This window comes from Pseudophryne corroboree, chromosome 1 (assembly GCF_028390025.1).
Source record: "Pseudophryne corroboree isolate aPseCor3 chromosome 1, aPseCor3.hap2, whole genome shotgun sequence".
NCBI classification, from domain to species: Eukaryota; Metazoa; Chordata; class Amphibia; order Anura; family Myobatrachidae; genus Pseudophryne; species Pseudophryne corroboree.
The window spans coordinates 625,937,174-625,961,387 of NC_086444.1; the positions used below are offsets into that span (position 1 = coordinate 625,937,174).

The 24,214-nt window shown below is 47.0% G+C and overlaps 1 protein-coding gene across 2 annotated transcripts in view; it reads left to right on the forward strand.

The window, feature by feature from the left end:
- CPAMD8 (C3 and PZP like alpha-2-macroglobulin domain containing 8) overlaps nucleotides 1-24,214 on the forward strand; it is a 300,356-nt gene that overhangs the window by 266,030 nt on the left and 10,112 nt on the right. For both annotated transcript variants that reach the window (XM_063914497.1, XM_063914498.1), the window contains exons 39-40: nucleotides 16,565-16,675; nucleotides 17,136-17,348. In XM_063914497.1, the coding sequence (XP_063770567.1) occupies nucleotides 16,565-16,675; nucleotides 17,136-17,348 (324 nt within the window). The remainder of the gene's footprint in view (nucleotides 1-16,564; nucleotides 16,676-17,135; nucleotides 17,349-24,214) is intronic.

Here is a 24,214-nt window from a genome sequence, read left to right on the forward strand (position 1 = left end):
ATAAGGGACACGATCGCATGATATAATGTGAATAAAGTTGCAGTACTGTGTGGCATAATTTGAATTGGGGGTATTATTGTGTGGCCATGCCGCTTGCCAGCAAAAACACGTCCCTTTTTGGGCTGTGTGCCAAATGTGCGCACTGTTCCTTTTTAAAATATAGGGTATAGGAACACCAAAATAAGGACTGCTATGGGTGCGGGGTGATGCTACTGGGAAAAGGGTGCAGGGACAGAGGCAGAACCAGGGGCGGTGGTGCTAGAGGCACCAGACAAAATCTTGCCTAGGGCATCATATTGGTTAGGGCCGGCTCTGCATGTATTGTTTATCCTAAGAGAGTACCAGGCGAGACAGCCATGTTGGGCGCACTACATAGGTTACACTGTGCGATTAGCAAAACGTGGCAGTAAGGCATACAAGGATACAAAGAAAAGCAACTAACAGAACACCTAGTTCTGCAGCTTACATAGTAAGGAAAATGGTCTTGCTCTGTAATTGCTTTCAGAAAATGTTCTCCTTTATAAAAATTTTAAAGTGAGCTAAGTGGAAAATAGCAAAAAATTAACCAGTTAGACTTTGAAATAATTTACAAAAAATAATAATTATCTGACCAAAAAATAAGAAAAAAATAAAGTTATATTAATTCTCGAATACTCCGAAGATAGTAAGCACATATTGTGAATTGCATAAAATATTTATATGAAGCCCACAAGGATTACTGACACCTCTGGAGGTATGTGATAGCTCTGAGCTGTGGTAAGGGTTCCAATGACACAGACTTTGTTTCTGTGCAAAATAGACAAATACAAGTGCTGTGAGACCACCTAAACAAATGTTATGTACATTCTAAACAACTACAGTGGAGATAATATCATACAGTTTTAATCTATTTTCACTTAAAAACCAGTATCAATATAAAAAAGTGATGAAACAGTGCTGGATGTGATCTGCAGTACAGAATCTAACCTGCTTCCTAGGACTTGACCAACGACTGACCTGCAGAGTCCTGAGAGCCGCGGCACATGACTGGACCAAAGAAGAAATCAGCGGTAAAGTCCCGAAACCGCAGAAGGATTATTGAAAAATGAGCTTCATACAAACATCTATTCCCTAAGTGGTTGTCTCTAAGCACTTGTAGTGGTGTCCTGGGTTGGTGGTCTAGGTCCAATTCAAATTATTTATGGTCAATATAATAGGCAAAACCAGTGCTAAGCCTTACTGAAGCAGCCCCTATAGCAGGGGTGGGGAACCCTTTTTCTACCAAGGGCCATTTGGATATTTATAAAATCCTTCGGGAGCCATACAAAAATTATCAACTTAAAATTAGCCTGCCCCCAGTTGTTATGCCCCCAGGAATTATGCCCCCAGTCAGTAGTTATGGTCCCAGTAGGTATGCCCCAGTAGTTATGCCCCCAGTAGATATACCCACAGTCAGTTGTTATGACCCAGTAGACATGCCTCCAGTACATATGCCCCCAGTCAGTTGTTATACCCCAGTACATACACCCCCAATCAGTTGTTATGCCCCATTAGATATGCCCCCAGTCAGTTATTATGCCCCATTAGATATGCCCCCAGTCACTTGTTATGAACCATTAGATAAGCCCCTAGTTGCTTGATATGCCCCCATTAGATATGCCCCAGTCACTTGTTATGCCCCATTAGATATGCCCCCAGTCACTTGTTATGCCCCATTAGATATGCCCCCAGTCACTTGTTATGCCCCATTAGATATGCCCCCAGTCACTTGTTATGCCCCATTAAATGTGCCCCCCCTAGTAGCGCTGCTTACACACGCACATTAAAAAAACAACAACAAAACACAATACTCACCAGCCCCGTTTCTACTTCCGGACCGCTGCACACCGCCAGGCAGTCCGCTCCTCGGAACTATGGGAAAGACGTCATAACGTCTCATAGCGCACAGCCGCACACTGGGGATCCGTTGTTCGCAGTGCAGCGATCAGGCTAAAAATCTGCATTTATGCGCATGCATATGGGCCGCAATGCGCACGCGCGTTGTACGGGTACAAAGCCCGTTGTGGTTGTGCACAGGTTGTAGCAAAGTTTTCAGTCGCACTGACGGCTGCAAGAAGATTGACAGGAAGGGGACGTTACTGGGTGACAACTGACCGTTTTCAGGGAGTGTTTGCAAAAAAGCAGGCGTGTCTGAAAAAATGCAGGCGTGTCTGGGCGTTCGCTGGGCGGGTGTATGACATAAAATCCGGAAACGAATAGGCTGAAGTGATCGCAAGCGCTGAGTAAGTTCAGAGCTACTCTGAAACTGCACAAACTTTTTTTGCAGAGCTCGGCTGCACATGCGTTCGTACTTCTGCTAAGCTAAAATACACTCCCCAGTGGGCGGCAGCATAGCATTTGCACAGCTGCTAAAAACTGCTAGAGAGCGATCAATTCGAAATGACTCCCACTGTCAGAGCCGGAATGTTATGCACACCAGTGCCTGCAGGAAAGTACTGGTGTCAGAACTGTTATGCACTCCAGTGTCTGCAGGAATGTACTGGTGTTTGAACTGTTATGCAAAACAAATGGACTCACAGACAAACTGGGGAATATGACATAACGTACACAGAAGGTAATAGGGTAACAAAATACACACAAAGTGAACAGAGAAGCCCAGAGGCTAAGGAACTGGGTATCTCCCTTGTATTAGAACTGCACAGATGGAAAAAGCAAGATGTTGTGTTTTAATACGTAGAGAACCCGAAATGCTGTTGCTAAGGGCAACAGCAAAACCCTAAAGGGTTACCAACGGGTGTGGCAGTAAACTCCTTGGTCAGAGATGGAATGATAGACACAAGGAGAGTCTCCACAATCCTATTTCTCACTTGCAGTGCACAGGTTTTAGCTTACTGCCACTAAACTGACCCCTGACACCTAGCACAGTGAGACAGGATTAGACAGGCAAGTCTTAGAATACAGCCGCAAACTTGCTAAGTTCACAGAGTAGTAACAGAACCCCAGCAAGCTAAACGACTGACTCCAGTCTTACTGCTAGGTCTGGATTGGCAGAGTGTAATACCAAATCCCCAGGCCTATTTGCAGTAAGCAACAAACAAATACAAAGCTACACAGTACTGGCTAACTTTCATGAACTGACTAACCAACAAAGATTCAGCAGCATCTGCTTACCCTGAAAAGAGGCCTTATAAAGCAGGTGCTGTCCACGCCCCACTCAGACCTCACAGACTGTGAGCACAAAAACCAGCACCGGATCCCCTGCCGTGCACAGAGCCTATAACCACTGCACAGCAAAAGACCCGAACCGGAGTATCAGCTGCGCTCAGGTTACTCCACTAGCACTTGTCTCCCGGTTGCCATGACGACGTGGCAGCACAGGGCAGGAGACCCTAACAGTACCCCCCCTCTGACGAGGGGTCAAAGAACCCCTACCACCGGGTTTATCGGGGAACTGCGAGAAGAAAGAGCGTATCAGTCTGGGGGCATGAAGATCACAACTGCGCACCCACGACCGCTCCTCCGGGCCATACCCCTTCCAGTGCACCAAAAATGACAGCCGACCCCGAACCACCTTGGAGTCAAGAATCCTTTCAACAACAAACTCCCTCTGGCCACGTATCAGAAGAGGGGAAGGTCTTCCACTGGAAGAAGGATTACTAATCGCCCGTTTTAAAAGGGAACAATGAAATGTTTTATTGATACCCAAAGAACGGGGCAGATCTAACTGAAATGCCACCGGATTGATAACCCTGGTGATCTTATAAGGGCCGATGAACCGGGGCCCTAACTTATGAGATGGCTGTCTCAACTTCAAATTCTTGGTAGACAACCAGACGAAGTCTCCTAATTTGAAGCTGCAGGGTCTTTTCCGCTTATCAAAAACCCTTTTGGTCACTAATGACACAGACACAAGGGCTTTCTTCACTTTCCGCCAAATACCTCTAAGGACCGAAACCACAGAGGAACCACCAGGCGTGGAGTCCAGGGGGTCAAAAGAATTGGCCTTAGGATGATGCCCATACACACAAAGGAAGGGAGAGATCCCTGTAGCAGAGTGAGCCGCGTTGTTATAGGCAAACTCCGCCATGGACAGATGAGCAACCCAGCCAGTCTGACACTTGGAGACATAACACCTGAGGAACTGCTCCAAGGACTGGTTCACCCTTTCAGTCTGCCCATTAGACTGCGGATGGTAGCCTGACGACAAGCTGACAGAAATCTGGAGATCGGAACAAAATGCCCTCCAGAATTTGGCCACAAACTGGGATCCGCGGTCAGAGACCACATCAAGTGGCAACCCGTGGAGACGCACAACATGCAGCATAAATAATTCAGACAGGCGTCTGGCTGATGGCAGCCCAACCAGTGGAACGAAGTGCGCCATCTTCGAAAACCTGTCAACGACAACCCAGATGGCTGTCATCCCCGAGGATTTGGGCAAGTCCACCACAAAATCCATTGAAATGTGGGTCCATGGCTTAGATGGGATAGAGAGTGGATGTAATGGGCCAACAGGAACCCCTCTAGGAGTCTTATTTCGGGCACAGATGTCACATGCCCGAACCCACTGATCCACATCCTTAGCCACCGAGGGCCACCACACCGCCCTAGATAGCAACTCCCGAGTTCTGGCAATACCCGGGTGACCTGCCGACTTCTTGGCATGGAATTCCAGGAACACTCGCTGTCTTAACCTAGGAGGCACAAACAAAAGACCTACCGGAAGGTCTGGAGGAGCCTGCTCCTGTGCTCTAAGGACTAATGATAAGAGGTCCTGGGTAATGCCCACTTTAATACATGATGGGGAAACAATGGGCAACGGCTCCTCGGTGGTCTCCTGGATTGGAGCAAAACTCCGCGAGAGCGCATCAGCCTTGATGTTTTTTGACCCAGGGCGATATGTTATCAAAAAATTAAAGCGAGCAAAAAACAAAGCCCATCGTGCCTGCCTGGCATTGAGACGCTTCGCTGACTCTAAATATGCCAGATTCTTATGGTCAGTGAGAATTGAGACCACAAACTTAGCCCCCTCAAGCCAGTGTCTCCACTCCTCGAGTGCATCCTTAATAGCCAACAATTCCCGGTTACCCACGTCATAATTCATCTCGGCAGGCGAAAATTTACGGGAAAAGTAAGCACAGGGATGAAGGCGATTATCAGACACTCCCATCTGAGAAAGCACTGCCCCAATACCCATCTCAGAGGCATCCACCTCCACCACAAAAGGACGCTCTGGATCTGGGTGTCGCAGCACCTTGGCCGAAACAAATGCCCTTTTGAGACGGGCAAAAGCCGCTTTAGCCTCACAAGACCAGTGAGCAACATCCGCCCCTTTCTTAGTGAGTGCCACCAAGGGCGCCACTATAGACGAAAATCCAGCGATAAATCGTCTATAAAAATTCGCAAAGCCCAGGAAACGCTGAAGCGCCTTCAAACTAGTGGGCTGCACCCAATCCAGGACTGCCTGTACCTTGGAACCCTCCATTTGGAAACCTTCTGGGGAGATAATATATCCTAGAAATGCGATTTGCTGAACTTCAAATTCGCACTTCTCCAGCTTCGCCCCAAGCCGGTGGTCTCTGAGTTTCTGGAGGACTAAGCGTACATGCTTCCGATGTTCCTCCAGGGAATGGGAGAAGATTAGGATGTCATCCAAGTATACAACTAAGAATCTATCCAAATATTCCCTGAGCACATCATTCATGAAATCCTGGAAGACTGCCGGGGCATTACAGAGCCCAAAATGCATCACCAAATATTCATAATGCCCTGAGTGGGTATTAAAGGCAGTCTTCCACTCATCCCCCTCTCTTATTCAGATTAGATTGTACGCACCGCGTAGGTCAATCTTAGAAAAAATGGTGGCAGTACGAAGCTGGTCAAACAAGACCGAAATGAGAGGCAGTGGGTATGAGTTTTTAATCGTGATACGGTTCAATTCCCTGAAGTCGATGCAGGGTCGCAACGAACCGTCCTTTTTACCCACGAAGAAGAACCCCGACCCAACTGGAGACTGTGAAGGTCTGATAAATCCCTTAGCCAAGTTCTCCTGAATGTACTCTGCCATAGCCTGAGTCTCAGGACGTGACAGGGAGTACAACCTGCTCTTGGGAAGCTTAGCATTTGGCAACAAATCAATGGCACAGTCATAGGGGCGATGGGGAGGTAGTACCTCTGCAACTTTTTTGGAGAACACGTCCGCAAAATCTGCATAACACCCTGGCAATCCTGGCAAACTTAGCTGCGAGAGCCTGACTGGAAGGCTCAAGCAACTCCTGAAACAATCAGTACCCCAACTAAGAATCTCCCCAGAGACCCAGTCAAATTGAGGATTGTGGGCCCTTAACCAGGGTAACCCCAACACCAATGGGGCAAAAGTACAGACCGTCACATAAAAGGACAATTTTTCAGAGTGTGTGGCTCCAATAAACAAAGAAATCTGGCTAGTGCAAGAGGTAATTTTACCTTGGGATAATGGTTCCCCGTTTAACCCACAAATCTCAATTTCCGATGCCAAGGGTACTAAGGGAACAGAGTGTTTCAGGGCGAATTGGCGGTCCATAAAAACCCCGTCGGCCCCACTGTCCACAAAGGCCTCAGTCTTGACAGTTTGACCGAGGATCTTCAAGGTCACCGGAATGATAAAAGTCTTCTTGGGAAATTCTGACTTCTGGCCTGACAGGATATTTCCCATCACCCTCAGGCCCTGAAGTTTTCCGGCTTTTCTGGGCATGATACTACCACATGACCTTTATTCCCACAGTACAAACACAACCCCTGCTGTCTCCTCCGCGTCTTCTCACGCGAGGAGAGGCGGGTAGCCCCAATCTGCATAGGCTCCTCAGAAAATTCCTCAGTCTGAGGTTCCCTTGGGAAGGAAGGAAATCTCAGTCTCCCTTTCAAGCCTACGCTCTCTCAGCCGTCTATCCACCCGGATGGATAACTGCATGAGCTGATCCAAGCTATCAGGCAAGGGATATTGTACCAGTTGGTCCTTTATCTGGTTAGAAAGACCTCTTCGGTACTGGTGTCTCAGGGCTGGGTCATTCCACTGGGTATCATGGGCCAACCTCCGAAACTCCGTACAGTAAACCTCAACTGGCCTTCGCCCTTGCTTAAGGATCGAAATCTGAGCCTCGGCTGAGGCCGTCTTGTCAGGGTCATCATACAACATGCCCAGTGCCGTAAAAAAAACATCAACACTTTTAAGCGACGGACAGTCAGGCTGCAACCCATATGCCCAGACCTGTGGGTCTCCTTGTAGCAAGGAAATCACTATGCCCACCCGCTGAATCTCCGACCCAGAAGACTGAGGCCTAAGCCGGAAGTATAGCTTGCAGCTCTCCTTGAAACAAAAGAACTGCGAGCGATCTCCAGAAAAACGATCCGGGAGATTTACTTTCGGCTCCTTAACCCCTGCAGGTGCTGCTGCTGTGGGAGCTCCGCCAGCAGCCTGGGAGGTGTGCATTTTAATGGACAAATCATTAAATTGTCGAGTCAGGACCTGCACCTGATCGACCACCTGTTGCAACGTATTTTGAGGGGTATGCTCCATATTCCCACAAAATTTCAACAGGAGTATTAGGCTGCTGAATATGTTATGCACACCAGTGCCTGCAGGAAAGTACTGGTGTCAGAACTGTTATGCACTCCAGTGTCTGCAGGAATGTACTGGTGTTTGAACTGTTATGCAAAACAAATGGACTCACAGACAAACTGGGGAATATGACATAACGTACACAGAAGGTAATAGGGTAACAAAATACACACAAAGTGAACAGAGAAGCCCAGAGGCTAAGGAACTGGGTATCTCCCTTGTATTAGAACTGCACAGATGGAAAAAGCAAGATGTTGTGTTTTAATACGTAGAGAACCCGAAATGCTGTTGCTAAGGGCAACAGCAAAACCCTAAAGGGTTACCAACGGGTGTGGCAGTAAACTCCTTGGTCAGAGATGGAATGATAGACACAAGGAGAGTCTCCACAATCCTATTTCTCACTTGCAGTGCACAGGTTTTAGCTTACTGCCACTAAACTGACCCCTGACACCTAGCACAGTGAGACAGGATTAGACAGGCAAGTCTTAGAATACAGCCGCAAACTTGCTAAGTTCACAGAGTAGTAACAGAACCCCAGCAAGCTAAACGACTGACTCCAGTCTTACTGCTAGGTCTGGATTGGCAGAGTGTAATACCAAATCCCCAGGCCTATTTGCAGTAAGCAACAAACAAATACAAAGCTACACAGTACTGGCTAACTTTCATGAACTGACTAACCAACAAAGATTCAGCAGCATCTGCTTACCCTGAAAAGAGGCCTTATAAAGCAGGTGCTGTCCACGCCCCACTCAGACCTCACAGACTGTGAGCACAAAAACCAGCACCGGATCCCCTGCCGTGCACAGAGCCTATAACCACTGCACAGCAAAAGACCCGAACCGGAGTATCAGCTGCGCTCAGGTTACTCCACTAGCACTTGTCTCCCGGTTGCCATGACGACGTGGCAGCACAGGGCAGGAGACCCTAACACGGAATCTGGAGCTCTGGAGTGAGATCCGGCTTTCGGCTGACACTGAGGGCAAGGAGCCGGTGCCCGCTGGTAACACAATCTCAGCGGGCGCCCAACATCTCCCTCGGTAAGGTGAGCCTGGCCGGGCTGGATCAATCGGCTTTGCGGGCCTTATACGACCCGTAGGCCGGACGTTCCCCACCCCTGCCCTGTAGGAACACAAATTGTCTAGTTTCAAAGAGCAGAAGCTTCTCTTTCTATAAAAGTGTTTTACCAAGGTCATTCTAAGAGAACTGCTATTTCAAATAATTATACCACAAAAGAAAACTAACATGTATCTGTAACCTTAATATAGGGCCTAATTCTGATCTGATCACTGCTGTGCGCTTTCGCACAGCGGGCGATCAGATCTGAACTGCGCATGTCTATGCATCGCAATGCGCTGGCGCGTCGGACGGCTACAACGGGCTTCGCCGATCAGCGATGGGATGTCACCACACAGTAGCACAATCTTATTCACATTACAACGCACATGTGCCCCTGACTCATATTATACCACATAGTAATGCCCCTTATTCACATTATGTCACTCAGTGGTACCCCTTATACATGTTATGCTACACAGTAGTACCATTTATACACAGTGCCTACAGTAGTGCCCCTTTTAAACAATTCCCATAATAATAGTGGCCCTTGCACATAATGCCCACAGACGTGCTGCTTATACACATAATGCCCACAGAAGTGCTGCTTATAGACATAATGCCCACAGAAGTGCCACTTATACACATAATGCACACAGTAGTGCCCTGTATGCACATAATGCCCACAGTAGTAGTGCCCCAATGCAAATCTCTGCCTCTCTCACTTCAGCAACTCCACGCCCTGTGTCCCTCTAGCAGCTTCCCTGTGTCTCTCTGTCCCTCCAGCCTCCTCTTACCTTATCATAGCATGCAAAGAGCTTGCTCCTCTTCGAGGGGTGGGCCACAGGTGGAGGAGGACCATGGAGCTGCCAGGAGCTGAGGAAGGGGGAGGTGGCAGTAGCTTATCAGTGACACTATTGCTACCTACATCATCTATTGACATGGGTGGTGGGGCAGGCTTTTCTGTTGGAATAACTGTGCAGGTCTTTGGAGGAGGTGGAACTAGTTTCACCTATCATCAGAGGTGACGGAACTCAGTTCCGCCCCGTCCCCCCCATCCCCCACTTTAACCCCTGGCTCTCTACCTTGGTCTCCCAGCAAAACAATTGCACCGCTTACAGCTGGTACAAAACACAGCTGCCAGGCTATTAACTAACCAGCCCCGTTCCAGTCACATAACACCCATACTCCATCCACTGGCTGTTTGTAAGATGGCAAATAATTTTCAAGTTTGGCTTACTACCTTTCAAAGCCCTACATGACCAGGGCCCAAGGTACCTGAAGCAGCTTCTGATTCCTTACCTCCCCACTTGATTACCAAGATCTGTAGATGAAGGACTATTAGCAATACCTAGATTCTCCCGCTGCCTGGGGCCCCACCGCCTCTTCTTCTGTCCACATCCCCATACATAGGCCCCTATAACGGATAACGGCATTCCCTGGTGGGCCCATCATGCCCCAGTCCGACACTGTATATATATATAGAGAAAGAGAGAGAGAGAGAAGCAATAGTACACGAGGACAGGCACTGAGACTGGAGGGGGGGAGGTTCAGGGGAAATTTGAGGACAAATTACTTCACAGAAAGGGTAGTGGACAAGTGGAATAGACTCCCATCAGAGGTGGTAGAGGCTAAGACAGTAGAGCAATTTAAACATGCATGGGATAGACATAAGGATATCCTTACAAAGACATAAGTATCAAATAAGGTTTGAAATAAATATATGGTAAGAAAAAAAGGGGCAGACTAGATGGGCCAAGTGGTTCTGGCGTCAAATTCCAATATTGTGATACATTGATTGTTTAACAATGACTCTAACTTCCCTTAGGTCAGTCAAGTAAAAGATAACAGGGGCCTCAAATCAGAAATAACCAGTTTTGGTCGGTCTGGTGGGGTGTGTGAGGTCATGCTGATGTCATAATGGCAACTGCCTATATCAGCGCTATGCTGTTGCTGTCTCTCACATATGCCTTCAGAGGCCTGGGACGGCATAGCACACTGGCAGAAGGTTAGTGACTGGACAAAGATTAGGGTAGCTTAGTTTGAATCGTCGGCAGACTTTTAGCAAGACTATTATAATATATGACTTATGGGTAAGGTGAAGTAAGACCAGATCTGGTCTTACTTCACCTTACCCATTTTATCCTTGGTATTGGGGATACCTTTTAGACCAGCCTGTGTGCAGCTGATTCTTTGTTGGCGTCAAGGTACTTTTCTGTTATCCATTTTCACAATATATGACTTATGGCCTTGGGGATAGCATAGTATTGGATTAAAACAAAATCTGACACCTACTGGGACAGCACCGTTACTTAACAACCACAAGCGCCTGCAAATGGGCCATTGGAGAAATTTGCAGCGCGCTGTCTAGATGGGCCTATAGTGTTCCTAATTACAGGTAAATTCTTTATGTGCAGCCGCACCTATGACATCTCCTTGGAGTTGTTTGGTGAGCCTGTAATGTTGCATATTAAATCTTGGGCAGTAAAAGCGCAGTGAAAATATAATTGAAAGCGACACCTACAAAAGTGCTGTTTTCATACAGGTACGTGCTTTCAACCCATGAAAGCACACCTCTGTCAGTGATGCCAGATGTGATTGGCCAGCGGATCCGTCACTGCATCTGCTGCCATCACTCACTGGCTGCAGGCGAATGCGGCGGGACGGGGCGGAGATGGGGCGGCGGGATGCAGCATGATGCGGTGGCGGGTGTCAGTGGCGGCAGGCATGGATCCAAGATCCCTGCCTGCCATTCTGCAGAGTTTGGAAGCGGAGCGATACCCATTTAAAAAATGGTGCCACAGCGTCATTTGTTTAAATTAAAGATGGCCAACATGAGCCAATCGCGGCTCGCCGCGTCATCACCCCGCCCCCTCAGGCTGACTTATATAAGTCAGCGCGAGGCAGCGGCTGTCAGTCCGACGGAGGAGGAGGAGCAGTGAAGAGCTCCTGAAGATAGAAGACCTGGAAGTCCTGGATGGGCGGCGGCTATGCAAAAGATCTTAAAGGCCGCCGCCCACCAGGTGAAGACGCCGGAAGCCCTGGGCAGGCGGCAGCTATGCAAAAGAGCTTAAAGGCCACCGCCTCCCAGGTGAAGACCCTGAATAATAAAATGTATTTTAAAACTGTGTCTTGTATTTATTTTAATATTTTATTTACAGGTGGACTACAGGTGCCAGAGGGCCCCTTAATGTCCGGGCATGCTGGCACTTGTGGTTCTCCAAGTGCCGACATGCTGAGGCGGGCTTGCTGTGACCTGTGCCTAGCTGTGCCGAGCTACAGCATTTGCCGCTCCCATCCATGTGTATGGGGCACACACACTTCTTAGACGTCCAGATGTACGCGGTGCGGTCGTGCCTAATAAGGCGCAGTCGCAATATGATGTAGCCACAACGAGAATGGCTACATTTGTACAGTTGTAATCTGTTAGAGTCAGAAATGAATGCTATGGTGGTTATGACTGTCCCCCTTTCACCCCCCTCACTCCCATTCATCTCTTGCTCTCTCTTTTTTCACTCTCTCACCATTGACGTGTAGGTGCGTTCTTCTGCGGCCGGGTAAAAGGTCAAAATAGCAGATTTGAGATGACAGAAGGGATGACTGGGTTAGGCAAGGTTAGTGGGTGGGCGAGTGGTTTTGGCAAACTCTGCATAGTCTCTTAATGCCTAGAGGGACGGGCAGTCCTTCAGCCATGGGTCCCCAGAGGTTTCCTCCACAAGGGGGTTTTTCCTCTCCTGAGCGCTGAAGGATGACTTCATGAGTCATGAGGCTTACGTCATCTTGTTCCTCTTATAGGACAAGTTTGTAAGATTACTGGACCAATCTTAGTCCAACATTCCCTATTTTATTATGCAGAGTAAATAATAATAAAAATTACAAATAATAGTAATAATAAGAAGACAAAGAAGAAGAAGAAGGGGAAGAAGAAGAAAAAACAGGCAGCATTTTACTTAAAATAAAAATAGACATTTATTTTTTAAATATATTTTGATTGAAGTTGTCTTTATTTTATTAATAAATCCTCTCAAAAGGTGAAGACATTACACATATTTGGTACGACAAAAATATTAGGAGAGTTCAGAATCATGTATTCAGAGCCGCCCCTAGGCATAGGCAAACTAGGCAAATGCCTAGGGCATTTGGTATGCCTAGGGGCACCAGCGGCTTCTGCTGATTAAAATGATATGCGGCATGCCTATATTCTGTGTGTAGCATTTTGTATGCAGATACAGCCACAGTTGCACACAGTATATAGGCATGCTGCATATCATTTTAATCAGCAGAAGCTGCTTGTGCGTCCTAGCCACATACCAATGCCAATAAGATGCATTTTCATTAAAAAAGGCACCCGGCACTAGGAGAGTTGCCAGCTGACTCACGCCAGGCATCTCCTGCTGCATGGCGCATTGAGGCAAGATGTATAAGGACACCTCTGTATCCAAGGAGAGGCAGAGGTCACAGTGTTAGCGGCTGTGTGAGTGTTTTGTGCAGGTGGGTTGGTTGTGCAATAATGTTTGGCATATGTGTAAGGTACATTATGTGTATAAGGGCATTAATAAAGGTTGGCATAATGTGTAAGGCGCATTATGTTTATAAGGACATTAATAATGTGTGTCATATGTGTTAGGGGCTTTACTGTGTGGTATTATGTGTATAAAGGCCTTACTAATGTGTGGCATTATGTGTATAAGGTGCTCTACTGTGTGGTGTTACGTATAGAAAGGGCACTATTATGTAGTGTAATGTGAATAAAGAGCAAGATGGTGTGGTGTAATATGAATAAGGGGCACTACTGTGAGGAGTAACGTATATAAGGTAAATTGGTACTACTGTGTGATGCAACGTGAATAAGGGACACTATCGCATGATATAATGTGAATAAAGTTGCAGTACTGTGTGGCATAATTTGAATTGGGGGTACTATTGTGTGGCCATGCCGCTTGCCAGCAAAAACACGTCCCTTTTTGGGCTGTGAGCCGAATGTGCGCACTGTTCCTTTTTAAAATATAGGGTATAGGAACACCAAAATAAGGACTGCTATGGGTGTGGGGTGATGGTACTGGGAAAAGGGTGCAGGGACAGAGGCAGAACCAGGGGCGGATTAAAAACAAAAAGGGGCCCTGGAAAAATTTGTACTAGTGGCCCCACATGGGCAGCACCAGAGGTGTAAGGTCTAGCCATGGGCCATGGCATCAGCACCCTCCCCCCAATACTTCCCAGATAGTGGGCATGTCCAGCATCAAGGGGAAGTTCAAAAGAAATACAATTACATATTATGAGCACATTATATGATACACCTTCAGAATTTAGGAAACTATATAATTCTTAAAGAAATATTTTCTTGCTTATTACAACAACCATATCCCAATCACTATTCACTCAATCTTATATGTCAGCCAAGCAGGCAGACAGAGCATACACTAGATCATCTGCAATCACAGGCTAAGTGGCAAAGTCATTTTCATATATGCAAATTATTTTGCATCTTATCCATTATGTCTATAAAAAGGATCACATGTCCTCAAACAAAACAGGCCCCCACGGGTGCGTCGGCCCACCGGGAATCTTCCCTGTGAACCCTATGCCCAATCCACCTCTGGACACAGCCAAAATCTTGCCTAGGGCATCATATTGGTTAGGGCCGGCTCTGCTTGTAATTGTAAATGATAGGTGTGGTAAGATGATTACACAAGGGAAATGCTGCTGGGATCAGTATGAAATACCTACAATCAAAATCCAGACGGTCAAAATACCGACAACAATTGACTGATGGTCAAAATACCGACAAGGTCAACATACCGACACGGTCAAAATACCAACATTTAAAATGTCGAGACGGTCAAAATACTGACATTTAAAATGTCGACAGGTGAAGAAGTCGACACAAGTTTTTCAACTTTTTGTTGTGTATGTCGGCATGGTTACAGTATAAGTGAACCGCATCCCCTCGCATGGCTCACTGCGCTCAGCATGCTTCGTGTACGGTGCCGAGTGCACTATTATGTTCCCCCTCCAGGTTCACTGGGATGGTTAGGTATGGAGTCGGTTTCAATGAAAAAAATCATGAAAAACTCATGTCGACTTTTTGTCATTTTTCGACATTTAAATGTCAGTATTTTGACTTTGTCGGTATTTTAAATGTCAGTATTTTGACCTTGTCGGTATGTTGACCATCGGTCAATGGTTGTTGGTATTTTGACCATTGGGATTTTTGATTGTAGGTAAATTGACTGCATCCCACGCGGCCACACTAGGACCAGGCCTACTGTGTGTGGCTTTTTTCAGATCCAGGCCTGCTTGTCTTGGCGGAATACATACTATTTACTGGTGTCAAGATACCAACATCCCAGCCGCCAGTATGCTGGCAGCATGGCGAGCGCTAGAAAGCCCCTTGCGGGCTTGCTGCACTCGCCACGCTGCAGGCATGGTGGTCGTGAACACCCACAGAGGGTGAAAAGCCTGTGGTGCCGGTATTCCGGCGGCTGCATTTCACTGCCTCTTGGGTTTCCGGCATTGGCATTGTGACCGCCGGTATCTCGACAGGCGGTCTCATGATTTCCTTCCGTCTTGTTCCTTTGTATCAACTGCGTCCGACATTCATTTCTAAGTGCTAAATAAGTTTTTCACCATACTGTATGCATGGTGGATAAGTATGGATACTTTTGTTCTGTCACCTTTTGTTTTCCATAATTGAGATTCTGGGATAATAAACGGTAGTGTAATGAGGGCCCACATTGACTAAACTACTGTTCTTTGGCTAAGGTAAGCCATGAATATAGAATAAATGTAAAAAAACACCAACATTTAATAGGACATACTTCTATAATTACAGCAAGGGGCAAAAGGTTTCGGCTTCACGGCTTATGTATGCCATAGAAATTCTGAAGTATTTCAATTAAGTAATAGAGCGGCTGTATGATTGATAGCTTTGATATGCAGTCATGATGTCGGCATTAAGCATGTCGACAGTAGAAAAGCAACGTTGATTATGTCGACATTGTTTAAATGTCGACAATATTAATGTTGATACCTGCAAAATGATGAGAGTCGACATGGAATTATTGAGATTTTCATAATGTGAACATTTCCAAGAGGGTTAGGGTTATCGCTTGGGTTAGGGTGCCGATAGGATTGCTGTTTTTGTTAGGGATAGAACCAGAAGAATGCCATGATGCTAACACACAATTTCGACATGGTCAATGAATGTTCAATATTGACATTCGACAATGACAACAATCTTATGTTGACTTGACATTCATCTCTGGACCTGAGTCAGAGATACTTGGTAATGCAGAGGTGATCACAGTCACTCTCTCATAGCAGCTGCAGAAATACAAATGCTAATGCCAGCCTTCCCTATGTGCCCACAGACTCCATGGTCTGTGCAATTGTGATGGAGATTGAAAATACGCCAACATCCATGCAACATTGATCGCACTATCACCATATGAGGTAGCCTAGGGTCTGCTCTAGCTACTCTCCTCAAATCCAACTAAAGAATTGAATTTGCAATTGGGAATGCAGCAGCGTTCCCAGACACGCCCGTAGCACATCCATAACTCACCCATGAAATGGCCCCTTTTTGCGCTCACTTTAGGTCACCTCCCAATCTCCACCCAGGAACCCCCTTCTCAAGTCTTAGCAATGTCATACGCAATTGTGAATGCAATCAGACACTTAGGTCTGCACGTGCACAGTAAGGGGGTTCTAGGACTTGTTGGTGTATGCGCAGTGGTAAACATAAGTCCACTGCATACAACATCAACATTGTGTTCATCTCTGAATCAGGCCCTCTGTCCCCATACAGTAGGACCACTGCTGAGATCATTAGTTGTTTTAGAAGGTATAAAAAGATGTATTATTAATTTTAAAATGAACTGTATGTGTATTCTGTGCATATATTTATGTTGAACATTCCTTGCCTTTTCCCATCAGCATTTGAAGCTACCAGATTCTACAATGCCAGTGAGAACAGCCCTCTGTCCCGAGAGCTGTGCGATGGTACCAGCTGTAATGAAGTGGAGAGTTCCATTAACCAGTTGACAGGTGAGACTCTCACATCTATATCTTCACTGCCAGGCAAAAGTGAGGGGGTGCAAACATGTGCCTCTTGTCACATTACTAAATGTGGACAGCACACACAACTAGCAGATGATTGGCCATTTTCTTGGTTTTGTGGTTCCTATGCGCGTATCCCATGCACTGTATATGCAAAGTCAATCTAGGTGCTGCCTACCTCCAGGATATCAAACCTTGGAGAGACAGAGAGAAAGAGATAACGTACCTACCAGTCAGCTTCTGTTAAACACTGCCTGTAAAATTACAGAAGCTGACTGCTTGGTACCCTCTCCACTTTATCTCTCTCCAAGGTTTGATACATCTCCCCCTGAATCTAATCATTGACATACTGTACATTTTAATTCATATGGGTGCCGCTGAGTCACTTAGGAGTAGTTGAGTCACCAGCAACTTACTGCATTGAATGTAGTATGTATTGTCTTTACAGGCTTTGTTCCCACTGGTGCTTGCAATGGTGGCTACCCCTGCCCTGAAGGAGATCATTTTGAACGCTGCATGTGCTACCGAGATTGTGGGTATGATGGGGACCCCATGTGTGGATCTGATGGTGTCCTTTACCAGAATCCGTGCCAAATGGAGGTTACAGCCTGCAGGAACAACACCAGGATAGAGCGTGTGGCAATGTCACAGTGCACCCCAGGTAAATTAGTAACATATGCATGAAAACACGTGAAGGGAGGCTTGCACTTAAATGGAAAAGTTGTTGGAAATATACAGAGTAGCAAACCAGTTATATTAACATTAAAACTAGGGGAGAATAATTACTTCTTTATTAATTTCAATTACTTTCCTGTAGAAACTAAGGACCTAATTCAGAGTTGATTGCAGCAACATATTTGTTAGCAGTTGGGCAAAACCATGGGGGTGATTCCGATTTGTTCGCTCACTAGCAGTTTTTAGCAGCCGTGCAAACGCTATGCCGCCGCCCACTGGGGGTGTATTTTAGCTTAGCAGAAGTGCGAATGCTTGTAATGCAGAGCGACTACAAAATCATTTTGTGCAGTTTCAGAGTAGCTTCAAACCTACTCAGCGCTTGCGATCACTTCAGACCATTCAGTTCCGTATTTGACGTCACAAACACGCCCTGCGTTCGCACAGCCACGCCTGCGTTTTTCCTGGCACACCTGCATTTTTCCAAACACTCCCTGAAAACGGTCAGTTGACACCCAGAAATGCCCACTTCATGTCAATCACTCTGCGGCCAGCAATGCGACTGAAAAGCATCGCTAGACCTTGTGTGAAACTACGTCAGAAGTTGTAATAGTACGTCGCGCGTGTGCATTGCGACGCATGCGCAGAAGTGCAGTTTTTTAGCCTCATCACTGCACACCGAACAAATGCAGCTAGCGATCAACTCGGAATGACCACCCATGTGCACTGCAGGTGTGGCAGATAACGTGCAGAGAGAGTTAGATTTGAGTGGGTTATTTTGTTACTGGCTGCTTTATTTTTACACTGCAATTTAGATTTCAGTTTGAACACACCCCACCCAAATCTAACTCTCCCTGCACATGTTATATCTGTCACACCTGCAGTGCACATGGGGGTCATTCCGAGTTGATCGCTCGCTAGCTACTTTTAGCAGCCGTGCAAACGCATAGTCGCAGCCCACGGCGAATGCGTGTGCAGCCGAGTGGGCCGAAAAAGTTTTTTGCAGTTTCTGAGTAGCTCTGGACTTACTCAGCCCTTGCGATCACTTCAGTCTTTTTGGTCCCGGAATTGACGTCAGACACCCGCCCTGCAAACTATTGGACACGCCTGCGTTTTTCCAAACACTCACTAAAAATGGTCAGTTGACACCCACAAATGCCCTCTTCCTGTCAATCACCTTGCGATCAGCTGTGCGAATGGATTCTTCATTAAATCCATCGCCCAGCAACGATCTGCTTTGTACATGTACGACACACCTGCGCATTGCGGTGCATACGTAGTAGTAACCTGTTCGCTGCGTTGCAAAAAACGGCAGCGAGCGATCAACTCTGAGTGACCCCCATGGTTTTGCCCAACTGCTAACAAATTTACTGCTGCGGTCAACTCTGAATTACCCCCTAATTCAGCATTAATTTATTATTTATTTATTTACAGTTTCTTATATAGCGCAGCAAATTCCGTTGCACTTTACAATTTGAATAGCTTTCAGTGCAACATGTGATGCCCATGCCACTTGTTTCATAACTCTGTACTATAGTGATGGTTAAGCTAGATCCTGCTCAGTGAGACAGTTTTCTATGAATACGTTTCACATTTAGATATTTAGCACCAGGCATGGGCGTAGCTAGAACTTAGCCTCATAGCAGCATTTTCAAAGGGACCCCAATCCCGGGCCTGCCTGCCACAATGAATGATTTTTACAGTCTGCAGACTAATGCCCAGACTATCAAACCTTGGAGAGTGATAAATGGCATAGTGATAAAGTATCAACCAATCAACTACTGTCATTTTTCAAACCCAGCCTGTAACATGGCAGTTAGGAGCTAATTGCTGGTACTTTATCATCGTGCTATTTATCAATCCCCAAGGCTTGATAAATGGGCCCCTAAAAGTCTGTCACAGAGCGCAAGGAGCTCACCTTGTATAGCATCCAGGTTCAGTAGCAGTCTTCCTGTGCTGTACAACCAAGTCTGACTCCACCTCAGTGGCGGATCTAAACTTAACTTTTAGGGGGGGCGGTTTAAGAATGATGACTCCTCCCCCTAATCATAGCCCCTCCCACTTAGTAATGCCCTTCCCGTTCGCTTCTAAAATTTCCTATTGTTGCCATTACTAATAAAATGTTGCCAGTTAGTGGAGAGAACCCTGCGCACTGGTGATACAGACTGGCGAATCGCCATTCCTTCCATCAGGGGTGGTAGAGGCTAAGACAGTAGGGCAATTTAAACATGCATGGGATAGACATAAGGATCTCCTTACAAAGAAATAAGGATCAAATAAGGTTAGAGATAAAAATAATGTAAAAAAAAAAAAAAGGGGCAGACTAGATGGGCCAAGTGGTTCTTATCTGCCGACAAATTCTATGTTTCTATAGCACACAGAATGAGCCGAAACTCACATTATAGCACACTGAATGAGGCGAAATTCCCATTATAGCACACTGAATGAGCTGAAATTCACATTGTAGCACCATGAATGAGGCAAAATTCACATTATAGCACACTGAATGAACCGAAATTCACATTATAGCACACTGTATGAGCCGAAATTCACATTATAGCACACTGTATGAGCTGAAATTCACATTACAGTACACTGAATGAGCCAAAATAATGCAGGCACTGGGGGCAAGGGGAATCCTACCCCCATATTAACTTACACTGGGGCAGCGAGGAAAAAAACACAGGGGGGAGACGTGGCACACACACACTTTAGCTAGGAGGGGGGACATATCATACACTTTAGTTAGGAGAAGAGGGGGGAGAAATGGCACACAGACACTTTAGCTAGGAGGGGAGGGGGGAGACATAGAACACAGACGCTTTAGTTAGGAGGGGAGACATGGCACACACACTTTAGCTAGCAAGCTAGGAGGAGAAGGGGGGGTGGAAGATATGACACACACACACACACACACACACACACACACACACACACACACACACACACACACTAGCTAGCAAGCTAGGAGGAGAAGGGGGGTGGAAGATATGACACACACACACACACACACACACACACACACACACACTTTAGCTTGTAGGGGAGGAGACATGGCATACACTGACACCTACTCATATTTTGTCCGCAGCAGCATGAGGAGTCGGGATGGAGGCCGGGTCCGTCGCGGTGTTGGGAACGGGGTGGAGAGCGGTGCAGCGCGGCGGGGGAAGGGGAGAGAGAGAGCGTCCTGACGCGCGTACAGGAGGAGGGGGCGTGGTCAGAACGGACGGCAGAGGCAGCAGTGTATACAATCACTGTAGCCTGTCCCCGCCAGCCTCCCAACACCGCGGCGGGACCCGGCCTCTATCCCGGTGCCGGTATGTGTAGGGGGGGCGTTCGCCCTAATCGCCCCCCGCTAAATCCGCCACTGCTCCACCTGCTGTGATATCACACAGTCTGTCCATCCCAACATGGTGGGCCACTGAGACGGATTATGCAGTATGACTGGGTCAAGGGCGGGCGCCGGGGAAGTTGGGGCAATGCCTCCCTGTTTGCAGACACAGTTAATTGGCTGAAAGAGGATGATCGGCAGCAGAGGTCTCAGTCTGATGTGTGACTGAAAGCAGAGGGGAAGGCTATAACTATGCAATAATGCTATTACCGTGGTATACAATACATGTTTCCAACACTTGCCAATGCTAAATGCACAGTACATAGCACCTGCATAGAACAGTAACATTACCAGGAACAGCTTTTCTTGTTTTGGAATTTATAAAAAAAAATAAGATTTTAAACCTACCGGTAAATCTATTTCTTGTAGTCCATAGAGGATGCTGGGACTCCGTAAGGACCATGGGGGATAGACGGACTCCGCAGGAGACATGGGCACTTTAAGAAAGACTTTGACTCTGGGTGTGCACTGGCTCCTCCCTCTATGCCCCTCCTCCAGACCTCAGTTAGAGAAACTGTGCCCAGAGGAGATGGACAGTACAAGGAAAGGATTTTTGTTAATCCAAGGGCAAGATTCATACCAGCCCACACCAATCACACCGTATAACTTGTGTTAAACTAACCAGTTAACAGTATGAAACACAACATCGTTTCGGTCCAAAACCGATGAAACTATAACATAACCCTTATTTAAGCAATAACTATATACAAGTCTTGCAGAAGTAGTCCGCACTTGGGACGGGCGCCCAGCATCCTCTACGGACTACGAGAAAAAGATTTACCGGTAGGTTTAAAATCTTATTTTCTCTAACGTCCTAGAGGATGCTGGGACTCCGTAAGGACCATGGGGATTATACCAAAGTTCCCAAACGGGCGGGAGAGTGCGGATGACTCTGCAGCACCGATTGAGCAAACATGAGGTCCTCCTCAGCCAGGGTATCAAACTTATAAAACTTTGCAAAGGTGTTTGACCCCGACCAAGTAGCAGCTCGGCACAGCTGTAGTGCCGAGACCCCTCGGTCAGCCGCCCAAGACGAGCCCACCTTCCTAGTGGAATGGGCCTTAACCGATTTTGGTAACGGCAATCCTGCCGTAGAATGCGCTTGCTGGATCGTGTTACAGATCCAGCGAGCAATAGTCTGCTTTGAAGCAGGGCCGCCAACCTTGTTGGCTGCATACAGGACAAACAGTGCTTCTGTTTTTCTGATCCTAGCCGTTCTGGCCACGTAAATTTTCAAAGCCCTGACCACATCCAGGGACTCGGAATCCTCCAAGTCACGAGTAGCCACAGGCACGACAATAGGTTGGTTCATATGAAAGGATGAGACCACCTTAGGTAGGAATTGAGGACAGGTCCGCAATTCCGCTCTATCCATATGGAAAACCAGATAGGGGCTTTTATGTGATAAAGCCGCCAATTCCGAAACTCGCCTAGCCGAAGCCACATGACCACCTTCCAAGTGAGATATTTTAACTCCACCGTTTTGAGTGGTTCAAACCAATGTGAGTTAAGGGAACTTAACACCACGTTAAGGTCCCAAGGCGCCACCGAAGGTACAAAAGGAGGCTGTATATGCAGTACTCCCTTTACAAAAGTCTGTACTTCAGGTAGAGAGGCCAATTCCTTTTGAAAGAAAATTGATAAGGCCGAAATCTGAACTTTTATGGATCCTAATTTTAGGCCCAAATTCACTCCAGTTTGCAGGAAGTGAAGGAGACGACCCAGATGGAATTCCTCCGTAGGAGCATTCCCGGCCTCACACCAAGAAACATATTTTACTCCATATTCTGTGATAATGTTTTGATGTCACGTCCTTCCTAGCCTTTATTAGCGTAGGAATGACCTCATCCGGAATACCTTTTTCTGCTAGGATCCGGCGTTCAACCGCCATGCCGTCAAACGCAGCCGCGGTAAGTCTTGGAACAGACAGGGCCCCTGCTGCAGCAGGTCCGGTCTTAGAGGAAGAGGCCACAGATCTTCTGTGAGCAATTCCTGTAGATCCGGATACCAAGTCCTTCGTGGCCAATCTGGAACAATGAGGATTGTTCTCACTCTTCTTTGTCTTATTATTCTCAACACCTTGGGTATAAGAGGTAGAGGAGGAAACACATAGACCGACCGAAACACCCACGGTGTCACCAGGGTGTCCACAGCTATCGCCTGAGGATCTCTTGACCTGGCGCAATACCTTTTTAACTTTGTGTTGAGACGGGACATCATCATGTCTATCTGGGGCAGTTCCCACCGAACTGCGATCTGCGCAAAGACTTCCTGATGAAGTCCCCACTCTCCCGGATGCAGGTCGTGTCTGCTGAGGAAGTCTGCTTCCCAGTTGTCCACTCCCGGAATGAACACTGCTGACAGTGCGCTTACATGATTTTCCGCCCAGCGAATAATCCTGGTGGCTTCCGCCATTGCTACCCTGCTCCATGTGCCGCCTTGGCGGTTTACATGAGCTACTGCGGTGACATTGTCCGACTGAATCAGAACTGGTTTGTCGCGAAGTAATGCCTCCGCTTGACGTAGGGCGTTGTATATGGCCCTCAACTCCAGGATGTTGATGTGGAGACAAGTCTCTAGACTCGACCAAAGACCTTGGAAATTTCTTCCCTGTGTGACTGCTCCCCAACCTCGGAGACTTGCGTCTGTGGTCACCAGGATCCAGTCCTGAATGCCGAACCTGCGACCCTCTAGGAGGTGAGCACTCTGCAGCCACCACAGGAGAGACACCCTTGCTCTGGGGGACAGGGTGATCCTCTGATGCATTTGTAGATGTGACCCGGACCACTTGTCCAGTAGGTCCCATTGGAAGGTCCTCGCATGGAACCTGCCGAAGGGAATAGCTTCGTACGATGCCACCATTTTCCCCAGGACTCGAGTGCAGTGATGCACTGACACCTGTTTTGGCTTCAATAGGTTCCTGACCAGAGTCATGAGTTCCTGAGCTTTTTCCATTGGAAGAAAAACCTTCTTCTGGTCTGTGTCCAGAATCAAGCCCAAGAAGGTTTAGACGCGTCGTAGGAACCAACTGTGACTTCGGGATATTGAGAATCCAGCCGTGTTGCTGTAACACCTTCAAAGACAGAGACACGCTATCCAGTAACTTCTCCCGAGATCTCGCTTTTATGAGATCGTCCAAGTATGGGATAATTGTGACCCCTCGCTTGCGCAGGAGCACCATAATTTCCGCCATAACCTTGGTGAAAATCCTCGGGGCCGTTGAAAGCCCAAACGGCAACGTCTGAAATTGGTAATGACAATCTTGTACAGCAAATCTCAGGAACGCCTGATGAGGAGGAAATATTGGAACATGAAGGTATGCATCCTTTATGTCCAGGGAAACCATAAAATCCCCCCCTTCCAGGCTGGCGATAACCGCCCTGAGCGATTCCATCTTGAATTTGAACCTTTTCAAGTATAGGTTCAGGGATTTTAAATTCAAAATGGGTCTGACCGAACCG